Genomic DNA, 14,796 nt, shown 5'->3' with positions numbered 1-14,796 from the left:
TGGCAATGAAAACGCCTCTAATTGCTCCAAAAAATACCTCATAAACGAAAGCATCATCAACGTAATCTACCATATTTCTCAAACAATGATGTAGAGATCGAAAGATGACAGAAGTCTCAGTTTAGCAGCAAATGCGAGTTGAATCATACGTATTGCTTCCCGCATGGAATACAGTTCTTGCGTTTTACCGTATACCTATGGGGTTCCACTTGTAGTCGAAACTACACATCCTAATGACATCGTTTGCAACATTGATAGGGATACGTTATACGGGCAGGAGATTAGACGTTGCAGAAAGTCTCTATTTAAAGCCTTCTCGCACCTAGGCTTAAGTTCACATTGCTCGACTGTCTTATCAAAGGGTTATCAGGGCAAATCTTGATGACACCAACCCTCACGAAACAGCTTCCGTGGGGATCGATAGGCTTAACCAGCAATGGCAAATATACGTAATGAAGAAACCTTTCCGGCTGTTTCAGTTGCATTGAACTACCAGACCCCTAGCAAGGGAGTCCAACTGATACAAGGCCTGTTCTCAATCAATGGAGAAACAGGATACGTTCTCAAACCAGCTTTCCTAAGAGACAGTAAGTACTGGGAAACGATTGAAAGTACGCTATACATGTATGCTGTGTATAACATAGAAGAACCTGTCTATTAAAAAACACCCTAAGGACTGACAAGTGCTGTCCTTATTAAAGAGGTGTCCTGATTAGAGAGGTTGAATTGAATGGAAAGACCCAATTTGGGACCAAAGAGATGTCCACTAAGGGAGATTCTACTTAACTGTTTACTGAGCTTTATCTGTCGGATTTGACGATACTGCATTTTGACTCCATCCGCGGGCCCAAGCGGTCATGTCATGGACAACCATTTTAAAATGAGTTGCAGTGTCTATATCGTACAATCTTGTCGTATACAAATTGTTCATGACAGTGTATCAGAAACTGAAAGAGATTTTTTACCTGGTTGTTTACTTCACAGAGAGTTTTGTATTTGCAGGAAATATCAATTTTGATCCTCGTGGCCCGTTTCCCATAGAATGGGAAAAGAAGCTCACTATCACTGTCATCAGTGGCTACCAGCTCCCAAAGAATCCGAAATCTTCCGGAGTGTTGGACCCGTACGTGAAGGTCAAGATCTACGGAGTCAAAGCCGATAGGCAGAAACAGGCAACTGATGTGGTGAAGAATAATGGTAAAATGATTGACGGGTCAAGAATGTGTTTCCCTGCTTGCCAGTTTTGTCCAAGGTTTTGTACAAGGGAAAATAATTCTGGGCCTCCCTGTAGGTAGTGGCCGGTTTGTGAGACGAAATTCTTTATGAAAGACTGGTCGGGTAATCCCCTCGACCATCCGATACAGGGGTAGGAGGCTTATATAATTGAGTGAGATAATTATTATTCACATTTAGGGTCACTATGAGCGTTTGGCTCACACCTCATTTACTCCATTCAACACCGGCATTTGATTCTTATTGCCATACTGCGGGAAGCCCTAGCACTTTGCACAGGGTTTTGTGTTTATCATAAAGTTAGAGAAACATCAAAGAGGTCGGAAAAAGCTTCCTGCTAGCGATAGTCAGGGCCCTGCGAAAGAAAACATGGGTTTCACCCCAGTTTCACCTCTCGAAAATAGAGATTACGAAAATATATTGTAAGCAAGCCATACTTTTTTTAACACTGATTGTTTCTGTTAATTTTAGGTTTTAACCCAGTTTGGAACGATAGATTCACCTTCACAGTAAAGGTGCCCGAACTTGCGTTTCTAAGATTGGCAGTGAAGGACAGTAACACTGCTATGGCGGATACCGGTTTGGCTTACTACTGCATTCCATTCGAGTCCATGCAGCAAGGTACGTAATCATGAGCTTGGTCATTGGACAGGTTTCGCTAGCATTACGTAGAACGACGAAGTACAAAGAATGTGAACTCATTTTATCGACAATGTTTTTGATTCCACTGATTCCTCCGATAAGTATAAGAGGAGTCACGCGTGTCGTGCAGACGTGATGACACCACGAACAGCCGTTGGACCTTCGTACTTTGTCGTTTATACGGGTTGCGAAACTTACCATGACTATTGTACGATCCAAGTTATCAAGGTCTTAGAGATGAACTGACAATTTTGATATTTGAGAAATAACCAACTTTTCGATTAAGCTCGGTAGTGCTCACATATCGTCACCATGGTGGGCCCAGATAATTTTCTTTGTCTGGTGTTATAGTTCCGGAGATAGAGTATCTTTTCACGCATAAATACGTTATTTCTACTGCATCATTCTTCGATGACGTCACACTGAATAAGTCGTGTCATGCGCTTTGTGTTGTAACGGGATAGAAATTGCTCTTGTTGAAGATTATTCAAATTATTGCGTGTTAGAAGCTATACCTTGTTCATGTTGTTAGCGCCGCCAATATGTTGAGGACATAATACTCAACAAATCTGATGCAATACATAGTGGTACGGGTGAGATATAAAACAATGTGACCAAATCAGTTTGTAATAGATTTCACAAAAGGTCTACAATAGGGAAATGAACAACAAGTCCGTATCAACCTGTCAAGTTCAGATGCGACAAGCGCCTAGTTTTGATAGAGCGGGTCACATATATGCAAAAATAATGCAAAAAAGTCACAGAAAGTCACATAATGTGATGATGGACTAGGTCAACCTGACCACTTTATATCAAAACAATTCAAATGTCAAGCATTCATAGCTTTGTTTTCTCCGTGTTCTCATATATATATGAACAGATTATACTTTTGCCATCCACTTGTTGAATTATTACTTCTTTCTTCTATTATAATCCCCGCAGGTTATCGCCACGTGAAACTGAGGAAGCCTGACGGACGGCTTACGAAACGTTCATTTCTACTGCTGCATGTCAAGATCGAGTCGGAAATATAAGGATATGAACTGTGTCATGCGTGAGAATGATTGATACGCATAATGTCCCATATGCAAAGTATTTATGTTGGGTTCACGCCCAAAGCCATAATGCCTTTTACACACGGTACCACACACCCCATGCTGGTCGAAAAACCCGATAAGATGCTTGAAGACATGATCTGAATCGAAACAACCACATAAAGAATTGCCCCGACTGCCGAGAGTCGAACGAACTCCACGACCAAGGAATTTCGAACATTACGTTATTTGTTCCTTTCCTCGCTCAGAAGAATTCGGGCCTGACCCAATGCATGGTCTATTGTGAAACGAAGCCGGCTTGCAACTTGGCCAAAATTTCTATTGTTTTAGTGTCTCAAGAGTTATCAGGGCAAATCCTTGATAACATTGACTACCACGAAACAACTTTTCTTGGGGGGGGGGGGGGGGGTCGATATATTAACTACGGCAAGGGCAAATTAACTGCCTCAAAGAATCTTACAGCCTCGCAAGCGTCTTATTTGGATTTTTGATCTGCAGCTCCAGATGAGGAGTTCTCGAAAGGTACTTAGGCAAACGTCGCCGTCATAGATTTCTATGATGCGTCATCATATACTCATTATGCCCGTGGTAGATTCTACTACTATGGAAATAACACCATACATATTATACAAATATAGGTTCAATCACACACTCTTAAAAGCAAGGGGTTTAGAGCTTTTCAGTAACCTTTGACGGTTTTTCAGCCAGCACAAAAAGCGCCCTCTAGAGGTTTTTCAGAGAAATAAACCGTCACGGAATCCACCAAAGTGTATAAACCCAGTGACAGCCGACAGCCTTTTTCAGGAAAGTAAGACTGGTTCACCAATTCCAATATGATTATGCCCTGATCAAACTCGCACTGTGACGAAACTTGAAATGAAACTTTCAGACAGTCTAATTGATAAATAGCCGCAATCTTGGATATCGGCTTCCTGAGACTCAGGGTTTTGATAATCCTGCGTCATATACTGTGTCACTTGTTCAAAGTGTAAGACTTATTCGGGACTAATAAGTGCCATCTTCTTTCATAAAACGGTTTATTTTATCAATATATAACAATATATGATCTTTGTAAATAAAACCTGACACTTTCTGGTGAGTTTCAATGTGATTTTATGGGGAACTAAATGCCGCGTAGGGCAGCAATCTTTTTCGCTGGCTGAGTTGTGATGCGACAGCTTTTTGGCCAATCGAAAAACTCGTTCCTTTTCTATCGGCTATCTTCGGTACTGCTTTTCAATATGGTGGCAACTTACTTGCACTAGAGGAGTTGTAAGGATCGAAATCAGCGCCTTTAGTGTAAAGATTGTGCTCTGATGGCCCGTCATATATAAGTCTATAATTGATTCCCTACTACATTATATTCGGTAAAATTATCATGTTTATCCAAGGTGACAGTATAAAAGGTTACGCGATTTGTTACCTTATAGACTCGATAGTGTCGAAGCCTCAGCTAACCTCTTTTATGAATGAATGACATGAATGTTGTGCATTGACCTCTAGCTATCTATGAGGCCGCATGAGTGGGCACAAACTCGGTTTTTAGCATTTCTGAGGACCCTTGAAAAAACCGGTCTGCGTTTGAAATTAGTTCTAGCTTGACGATTTTTTGGCAAAAACAACTTACTTCGCGGTGAATATCATATAATATCATATAAATATTACACGTCAAGCCTTTATTTCTCCCGGATCATAACCCGTCTGATACTTTCTGGCATTATTTGGTTGTTTGAATTATCATGGTTTTCATGGCAGCCGCTTATAGAAATCGTGTGCTTTTTTAATCAGCAATTTACCCTGTGACTAACGAAGATATTTGTACAATTTATGTGTATACAAATAATGTAGTGTAGAGAAGCTAGCGTTTTGGCGTATATTCTAGACTTGCCGATCTAAGACCGTTTCTGAATATGCAAGCCACGCTCCCGTAGATATTTAGCGCATTTTTATTGGATGCCATTTAACGTTGTTCAATCGAGATTGACAATGGGTAGGCGACACCAATTTGTCTAATGGTTATGTCACTCGCCGTTGCATACATTTTATAAAAAGAATTCAGGATGCAAGGCCCATACTAGGATTTCACTTTATTATTAATACGATTTCTTTTGTTGAAGAGTCTTTGCCAATTAGTCTTTGGCTGAGACAGGGAAATTATCGACTGCACCAACTACTGATAGAACTAGTGGTAAGCTAATGTCACAAGTGATCAGTTCATTCCCAATGCCAACCATGCACTGTCAATCAACTTACCAAAATTTGAAGACGGACAAGTTTGAGTCAGTAGGGAGGTTGAGAGGGACTTATTATCAACGGAACTGTTTATGTGTACGTATAGAAATGTCCACAGATTGGTCCCTTTCTTCATGGTGTTATCCGTACAGGTCTTTGATAAGTCGCTGTTCTTAACCTCCAAATCATATGAAGGGACTGGATCTTGGTCTCTTCAATAAATATTATACTTGAAGGAGTCATGCCACAGGTTAATGAACTGCGGTCTTATATCAGTGAGTCAAGAAAATACAAAATCGACCATAGATCAAATTTCCCGAGGTTGATTCGTGAAGCCGTAATTATCTGGAGTTTATCTCTTTTGGATATGGTCCACCCGATTGTAATCGGAACATTTTACATTACAAATGATCGAATGTATCTAGTAATTGACTATTCATTTAAATTTTGTCAGCAATGTTTTGTTTTTGTGTCAGGGGGTGCAAACCACTGGTCGGATTTCTTTAAAGCGTTTTTTTTTATTGTGCTTTGTGACCAAACACAAATTTTAGTAAGCGTAAATATTGTCTGTTGTTATTAAAAAAAATAAATCCTTTAGTGAAATCACCGGATAAAGGCCATATTTGTTTTATGAGATCGGAGCGTTGGTTGGTTGACACTACAAATTCACCCTGATAAGCCAAGAAATAAATCGTACAAAATGTACACGAATGCGTCTGTAACAAAATCAAAATATTTGGTTACCAAAATGAGAACTTTCTTTGGTCGAGAAGCGCATATCAATAAAGAGAAAACAAACTTCAGAGAAATCTGACTTTGCTCCACTGCCCGAAAAGATGCGGACAAATGTTTATCATCGAATCTACATGTAGTAACTAATAAAGATAGTTGACAGAAATAGAAAATCTTGTCATTTGCGTTGGTTATTGTCACTAGGAGGAGGCTTTTCCCGACCTCTTAACGGTTTCTCTAACTTTACTTGATTAATCCGACAAAAATCCGACTTTTCCCTGAAGGTCGGATTACTAGAAAACCTGTGAAAAATACTAGGGTTTCCCAAAATGTGTCTTTTGTCATTACGCTTAATTGCCCTTGCCACTTTAGGCGTACCAAATCTAGATCGGTGGAGTGTGTTATTATCAGTGTGGGACTTGGTAAAAGTTAGCATGGATGCCAGAACCTTTACCACGAAATTGAAGTAGACAGTGCGTTGTCAGTTTGATTTCGGAGGATTCTATGTCACCATACACCACACATACTGTCAAGTCTACACCAAAACCCCGGTTACTTGGTATATGGTCTATATTTTCACAGTTCCAAAGATGGCCCATGATATGATCGATAGTAGGAGAATGGAATATTATCACCCCGGCTGATCGCTAATCATGATCAGACCTGCATTCTGACGGGCAACTGGCATACCGTCCATCTGCCCGAGCCATAATTTATATACACCCCATGGAAAATGTTCTATGAATTCTCATTAATCGTCTTGTACTGCAAGAAACCATTGTATCATGAAATTTGAATGCTTGTATTCGGATCTGGGGAAGTCTTGAAATGCAATCATACCTTATTCAGTCTATTTGACGGGGGTAATTTGCTGAATTTAGAGTCATTCAAATGAGCGTTGGTTGTGCCGATTCAAAAGTAAACGAAGCAGTGTTATCGATCTTTGAATGCGAGCATGTTTGTCTTGACTATACATACATTGTACATTATTACTGAATCAAATGTAATGTGTAAGACGTCAATCTCTTGGTTAATGTTTAGAGATCCGAAGGAAGGCATAATATTGTTCGTGGTCAGGCGATATCTTGACGTAGGAAGGGATTTCTTGATGCTCTATGGAAAAAAAAATCGTTGGGTGTATATAAATCTGGCATCGGTAGTTCATCAGAATGAATATTTCCCATCAGTTTGGAGATCTAAATAGCCGGGGTGATGATAATACGTGGTTTGTGATAATGATTATCGATTCTACCACGGTATTCATACATGTCGACGATTCTGTGACCGGCCGTCATATGGTTCCTCTGCATTTGACGATAACTTTTTACTCATGGTTATATGCAGCAGACTTGCTCAAACCTACAGCGGCCCAGAATAAGGTTTATATATAGCCGGAGGAAATTGGGGGCTGCCAAGTGTGCCATATTTTAATCAGCAGCTTTATTGATACGATATCCGATAGGGTCGCCATCAATCGATAACACCAGCTTATCTATGTTAAAAGGTTTGCCTCAGGCATGTCAGGTTTACCAAACAAAGCATAAAATGGAGCTTCTTCTATTCTGGAAGAAACTAGACCCCGCAATTCTTTTTATTTGGCTTATATACTCCTTTACAATCACATCATTCGCTGTGTTATGGAGGATTGCAACCTGAGGTCGTCCCTCTCATCAATGAGATCGAATCTATATACGTCGATGATAATCAGAACTCTTCTGCCGAAAGGCCCGGCATGAAACGCCTGTTGCATTTCCGTTTGTGGCTGTCTATAACCATTTCCCTAGTGACAAAGGCAGTCCTGCATCAAAATATGAAGCGTGAGCACCAATAACGTTTACGCTAGTAGCGCTTATTATAAACTGCGAGATGCGGAATGCAAAATCGCGAGATGTCAACCTTGGTGAGAGTACCATGCGCCACAGGATGTAGTGCAAATATGGAACCTGAAAAAGCGAACATTCACGAGACCGAGGCTGCAGTAGGAGCTACCCTTGTTTTGATTGACCCATTGAAATAGACTCCGCTGTGCAATGTGTGGAATTTAGCCTAATTTATAGCCTAGTTTCGATGTCAGACTATCCCGCGGTTTTTAGGGATGACCAAACGTTCACCAGGTGCATGACCTGTGTTATCGGTCAATGTATGGTGTCTTGTGTCGCCAGGCGTAACGTGAAAATAATCTTGATACATGCAGCATTCCGAACCTAGTTGTATTATACTCTCAGTATATCTTGATAAGTTGCAAAAACCTTTGTGGTCAAGACGAACATGCAGTTGTATGTAACCAGTCCTACTATCATTGAATGGAGAAATGGACAGAAGCGTTAGAAATGGTGATTGTCAATGGTCCAGGGAAGTAGAAAATCTTGTGGCAGAAAATAATGATTACTTATCTCGCAATTTCGCGATTTCTCATCTCGCAGTTTTATGATAAGCCCGCTACCAGTGCTTAGTTGTATCACCTCGATTTTCCTCGATATTTCCCATTCAAAAATGAACCCACTCGATTCATTCCTTACCGCAACCATCACCCATCGCAATTTTGCAGACCGAACTGTGAAGAGTTGAGCTTGACGGATATCATTGCCTTGGATAATTCTCGTTCCTCTTTCAGCCATCATCAGTTATAGTCTGAATGGACATCATCCAGACGTTGGGTGGGTCCAAGAGCATACCAGCAATCACGAAAGGAGGTCTCAAACAGACCTACGAATGGCAAATATCGCTTATGAATTGTCCGCTCAAATGATTTGGCGGCGAAACATATCAGATCATAAGGAGTCACTGCGCCGCTTCAAGTAGCCTGAATTGAGCAACGGCGTGAGATTCTCTCTGCCAACACATATTTTCATTACACTACAATATCCTGGATGTTTAAAATGCATTTGAAGATATCCGAATCAACGGATCTTAGCGATTCATCGGTCCCTTCAAACCCAAACATAAGCCAATATAAATATTTCCAAAACAGGTGTGTCTTCATGCACCTGATCAACTAGAGTCGTAGAATACAAGGTTAAATCAAAATGCAGCTCTCCTTGTACTGAGAAAGAAAAAGCAAAATTCCATGTGATTTATTGGTTATCTTTCAGAATCGATGGTAATGCATCTTACGTTCACTCAGTCATATTTGGGTCTGTTTTGACAATTAGGGACAACAGCGCAAGGATCACAATTCCAAGATTCGAATTGAGAGGCTTTAGTTTTACTATATCTCTTTATATTTTCATATATATTAAGTTATTAGAACATTATAAAAAGTCGACAGTTTTAATAGGCGACTGGCGAGAGCCCTATCAGTTTTTCTTGAGTTTATGCCGTAATGAATTGAAATTTGAACTCTGCCGGACAAGTGAACGACAGGAGAAGCTTATTGTGGTGCATGGCAAGATCAAAGATACCTTAAACGTGCAGCGGTGGACATCTGTCGTTGTGACATGGGACCGTCGAGAACGCACAGCAGCGATGTATGTAAATGGTAAAGTGGTTCAAAGGCAACATGTCATGAGAAGTAACTTAGACAGTGTTTACAACGAGCATAAGCGGTACCAGCTCGGGTGGAAGGGGGATGGGTACACATATCCTGGTGGCGGAATGGGTGTGTTCAATGGAGCCATGAGTAGGCTCCAAGTTTACCACCATGCACTTTCTCTAAGTGATGTCAAGAAGTTCAAGAATACCAGTAGGTATACGCGATGTCATAATTTATATCACTATAGGAACCTTTTTCTGACTTCTTTTTCCTGATTCATGTTACAAAAGTCCGACAATGCCCATCCTCGAAAATCCAGAGTCAGTCTTATACTCCTCACCTCGCACACGTTACTGACCCTGGATTAAACCAATGATTCTTCGCTGGGCGAGGAGGTCACATCAACTCCGCCTGACCAATGCCAATCAAAACGGCTCTTACCTATTTCCTAGAAACTCTAGTCACTATTGAAAACAATCACCGTATCTAAAACGCACTCTCATTGGCTGAAATTTCAAATGCATGGGACACACGTGTGCAGAATTTCTTGTTAGGGGTTTTATGCATGCATGTCAGCTTTAATCGATCCAATACACAATCTTTCAGGGAACACTAAACATCCTCCGCCTGCCCGCGATCGAAAAAAACGTAGATAAATACTGTAAAAGAAGAATTAAATTACGGTCAAGGTCAATAAAAGTACGGATTAAATAAAATATGACTTAGAAAGCAGTTTGTATTAAGAGTGTTCATTATTGCCTGTCAAAATTCTAACTTTTAGATGGTGACCCTCAAGTTAGCCAATGCTTTTATGACGTTTACCAGTTAGTCACGTATTCGTGTGTATTCCTCAAAATAGATTTTTTTACAAGAGCACGAGTTCAGTAAAAGAAAATGACTCGAGAGTTAGAAATCGACCATTGTTAATTATGCACATACCAATGCATTATGACGTCACTGCTCACCTATTGGCTAATATGTTGTAAAGTCTCCGGCTCGCCTAACAGGATAAAAATTTTGTGCTGTTCGGCAAGCAGCTCTCCAAACAGGGCAAAAATTATGCCTGTGTATACCGGTGTAAAAGAAATGCAAGTCCTCCGGAGTCTAAGTCCGGTCATTTTGTTAAAGTGAATAGAGCCGCCGAGTTCCTTTGTTGAAGATTATGTAGCTAACCCTAACCAAAGCATTAACCACATTCGTTGACAATACATAGCTATTATATGGGGTCCTGCATTCCTAGGACGTCCATTCCTTTTATACCGGTGTAGAAGTTTAAAATGTCCTAGGATAAAATGTCCGGGAACAAAGGATTCTATTATGCGCTTCAATCTCTGAGCTATTGACTGTCAGGGTCTCTATAGAACCATATTGCAGAATACAATAGGGCCGGACACTTTTTCCAGGGGGGACACATTTTACTTTTACACCGGGCCTAAAATAATCGAATACCCTGAATTATGCGTCACCATAAAGCATAATAATAGTTGCGCTTCCACCCAGTGAATCACCGTGTTTTTTGCACTTCCACCTTTGAATTGCCGTGCTTAAATAGACCAGTGTGTGAAAACCCCGTTGTCTATTAGCCCTATCGAGCTCGATGGGGCTTATTTAAACACGGGTTTGACACGGGGTTTTCTATTAGGTGGAAGTGCAAGAAACACGGCAATCTGTATTTCCTTAGCACGGCGACAGATGGCGCGTTCGATTTCTGTAATTGCTGTGCCTCCGGCGCATGCGTGATGCACACTTTCTAACCTCCAACATTTACAAAACACAGGAGAGGTACTAACTGCAGCGGCACCTGTCGCTGGGTCAACTCACAATATTTTATGCTGATTTTATAGGTGGAAGCACTCGCCGGGTTTTTCTTATACACGGCGAAGACACGGGTGTCGAAAATCCCGTGGATTTCAGATAGGCAGAACTAAAACTTATGCCTTGCCACAAAGCTGAACTATGTCCCGACAAGATTAGACGAGTCTGAAGTGTTTCCGTCTTTTCCTTTATATATGGTGGGGCATACTGAGCTTTTGTAGTGGGATGCTTAATGCGGCTTTACGGAGGGACATAAATCAGGGTATTCGATGTTTTCAGTTGGCGAGTTGGGACACCAAAAGTTAGAATTATACCAGGCAATAATCTTGATTTATACAGAGCCTTGATTCTGAATTTTGTCGACTTCCGTCGGCCATATTTGTTGGCCTACTAGCCTGCATCGTTGTCATGATTTTTGGATTTCGAGAATCCTTCTTAACCACGTTTTGAGAAGTTGCGGTCGCTACATTGACATGTACAGTAGGTCGCGAGAACTCTCAAGATGCTTATACCTCTCATTCAAAGACTTTCGAATGATTTATATCTACATCTCTTCTGGTCAGTGCCCTGAATATTTTGGGGGGAGTCAACCATTTAGGGCCATTTTAGCTGTGGAGGGGGGGGGGGGGGTTGTCAGAGGGCAACTGCCAAACAGACATTGCCGAAAAACGTTGTCTTCATTCTGTTTCGGGCCCAAGCCGTTGGAATTATAGAACGGTTGTTCTGCTTCCAACCCGAAAGCCTAAAGCCAACTGCCGCACAGCCATTGCCGAAAAACGTGTTTTTCACTCCGATTCGGGCCTAACCCGTTAGAACTCAGTTTGTCTCTCGGAGTGCCCATTTTGGGTCAAGTGACTGCCGACAGTTTATATTGTGTGGAAAATCACGTCATACGGGAGGCTGATAACGCAAACTCTTCAAAGTGAACCCGGTACTAATATAAAACAGGTATAGCTGGCTTATTTGTCGGACATTTTTTGTGTATTCAGTCGTCGTCGATAGAGCGAAATACATACGGACAAACAAGGACCAAACCTTATATGACGTATCTGGCCTAATTGAAGCAGCAAAGCGACGATCACGAATAAGCTGCATTGTTTATTGCAAATCGAGGTATAATCCTTGCAAACATGCTATTTTCTCACAGAAAATAAAGAGCTGTAAACTTTATTCAAAGTCGATTTATGTTATATCAATAAGAACTAAAAAAGGAGATCAAAATGAATTTAACTTCAAGCTCAAGATGGAGGAGATGTGATTAACGAAAAAATCATGAGTTGCTCCGATTGGATAAGCAGATACACTGATTGTCTGTAACGTCAATATCTAGTTGTTAGTTTCAGGCGTTGCTTTCATGGGAAGAAAAATATAAAATGACACTGGTAGGAGTTCACCTTCCTAAAATAACAGTTTCATGAAACGTTTTTCCTATTCGGGCCTATTTGAGGTGGCCTTGAGGATTCTTTTTCGTCAAATGCCACTATCCCAACTACAAATGGGCATCAGCAGATCATCAGCTACACATGTATTGAGTAACTTCCTGACATGTTCCTGCCAAATTAATCTTGCACTCGCACCTTACACGTGATTGTTATCTGCACTATCTTTGTAATTCTCTGTACTACAGTACGAAATAAACATAATATAATAATAAAAGGAAGAATTATTGATTACTACTACTACCTTGAAATATTTACATTCTGTCAGTTAAACAGAAATAAACATAGTTATTGTAGGAAAAATACAAAAGAAGAAGTCAGTAAAGCTGTGTTCTCACAGGGCCTTTAAAACGTCTTGAAAACGTTTCATGTCTTTAAAACGGTTTTGGGTGCCACACCAGAGGGTCCTTAAAACGTTTTGAAACCGTTTTAACGAGAACGGTTCATGATGCTCTTTCAAGTCGTCTTGAAACCGTTTCAACTAAAACAGTTCTGTGGCGTTTTGAATGTGGTGCTATCAATGCGTTGTACGAATGCGCATTAGTGCGCACTGCCCTTGGCCGTAAGGCAATCGTCCAGTCTCCATGTATATAAGAAGTCAGTGAAGACCTTATTTTTTAAAAGCTATTACAATGTTTAAATTTTTGCAAGTTTTTAGCTCACCTCTTAGCAGAGGTGAGCTTATCCCATACCGTGGCGTCCGTCGTCCGTCGTCGTCGTCGTCGTCGTCGTCGTCGTCGTCGTCGTCGTCGTCGTCGTCGTCGTCGTCGTCGTCGTCGTCGTCGTCGTCGTCGTCGTCCGTCGTCGTCCGTCGTCCGTTAGCAGGGCACGTGTCGTAACTGTTAGAGCTATTGAGTTGAAACTTGGTACACATGTACCCTTATGTATGATACCTTGGAGACCAAGTTTCGGTTCGATTCGTTTCATGGTTTGGCCACCAGGGGGCCAAACGTTAAAAGTGAAAATATGCAATATCTCCCTTAATAGTAGTCGGGAAATTTTGAAAAAAATATGGTAGGTACTTCTAGCAAAGGTGCATCATATATCATCTGGGTTTTTGATTTGACTTCCTTTTCAAGGTCACAGAGGTCAAAGTTTGCTGATTCACTGAACAGTAGCATGTTTCCTATCTATTTTAGCTAGAAGGGTTTAAACCAGTGTGGACATGTATCTGGGGATTCTCTATTCCACCCCTAAAATTTCGGCCGTTCGGACATCAAATATGGCCGCCAGGCGGCCATCTTGAAAAATAAACACAGTACTATTACTCCGAAACTAATGATCGGATTGCAACCAAATTTGATCTGGATGTATATCTATGTACTCTCTACTAAATCCTTGATTTTTTATCAAATGTGATAGCCAATATGGGTGCCAGGCGGGCATCTTGAAAGATTCTTAGTTTGGCCACCCGGGGGCCAAATTTAATGTCCAAAGTTTAAATGTTTGATTGCTCGTTTAATAGTGGTCTGATTTTCATAACATTTTTATGGTAGGTACTCCTAGCAAGGATACATTTCATAAATGTGGGTTTTTGATTTGACCTACTTCTCAAGGTCACAGAGGTCAAAGTTTTCCTATGGCACCGCCATTTTACAATGACGGCACGTTTTGTCACTGCTTTAGCTACAGATCCCTAACTTGGTACGAATGTACCCCTATACTCTTAGACTAAACTGCAGTCTTTTTCTGATTGTCAGTTTGGCCAGCAGGGCCCCAAATGTTAATAGTGGACTCTCCCCTTCACAAGAGGTGAGCACAATGGCCCTGGCCATTTCATTACATGTATTATCAATATCTTATCTTTTTTCAATATTTGTGTGCAATGAATGTTTTATCTCTGTAAAGCGCCCTAGAGCGGATTTTCTGATTAGGGCGCTATATAAATTCTGTATAATAATAATAGTGATTTTTACTTTACTTCCGTTCTGAAGCCTGGATGCTGCGTGGTCTGACATTTCATTTATTTTGTGCTTGCTTCGCTTAAAATGGCTGGGAGAGGTAAAGTGTGGGCCAGGATTGAAGTTCTTGCCCTCCTGGGCCTGTGGAGGGACGAGGACGAAGAGGGGCAGATGCAAAACGTTCATAGAAATACTTGTATTCACGCCAGGCTGGCTGAGCTCATGTCTGATCAGGGGTGGGAGCGCACTCCTGAACTATGCCTTAAAGCATGATT

General features: G+C 41.0%; 1 protein-coding gene across 4 annotated transcripts in view; it reads left to right on the top strand.

Annotated features, from left to right (window-relative positions):
- LOC135493040 (1-phosphatidylinositol 4,5-bisphosphate phosphodiesterase delta-4-like) overlaps window positions 1-6,067 on the top strand; it is a 29,910-nt gene extending 23,843 nt beyond the window's left edge. For all 4 annotated transcript variants that reach the window (XM_064779842.1, XM_064779840.1, XM_064779841.1 and 1 more), the window contains 4 exons: window positions 480-587; window positions 1,003-1,197; window positions 1,705-1,854; window positions 2,818-6,067. In XM_064779842.1, coding sequence (XP_064635912.1) covers window positions 480-587; window positions 1,003-1,197; window positions 1,705-1,854; window positions 2,818-2,909 — 545 coding nt within the window. In that variant the 3' untranslated portion in view covers window positions 2,910-6,067. The remainder of the gene's footprint in view (window positions 1-479; window positions 588-1,002; window positions 1,198-1,704; window positions 1,855-2,817) is intronic.
- The last annotated feature ends 8,729 nt before the right edge of the window (window positions 6,068-14,796 follow it).

This window comes from Lineus longissimus, chromosome 8, assembly GCF_910592395.1.
Source record: "Lineus longissimus chromosome 8, tnLinLong1.2, whole genome shotgun sequence".
Classification (NCBI taxonomy): domain Eukaryota; kingdom Metazoa; phylum Nemertea; class Pilidiophora; order Heteronemertea; family Lineidae; genus Lineus; species Lineus longissimus.
This window is presented reverse-complemented; position numbering and strand designations above follow the sequence as displayed.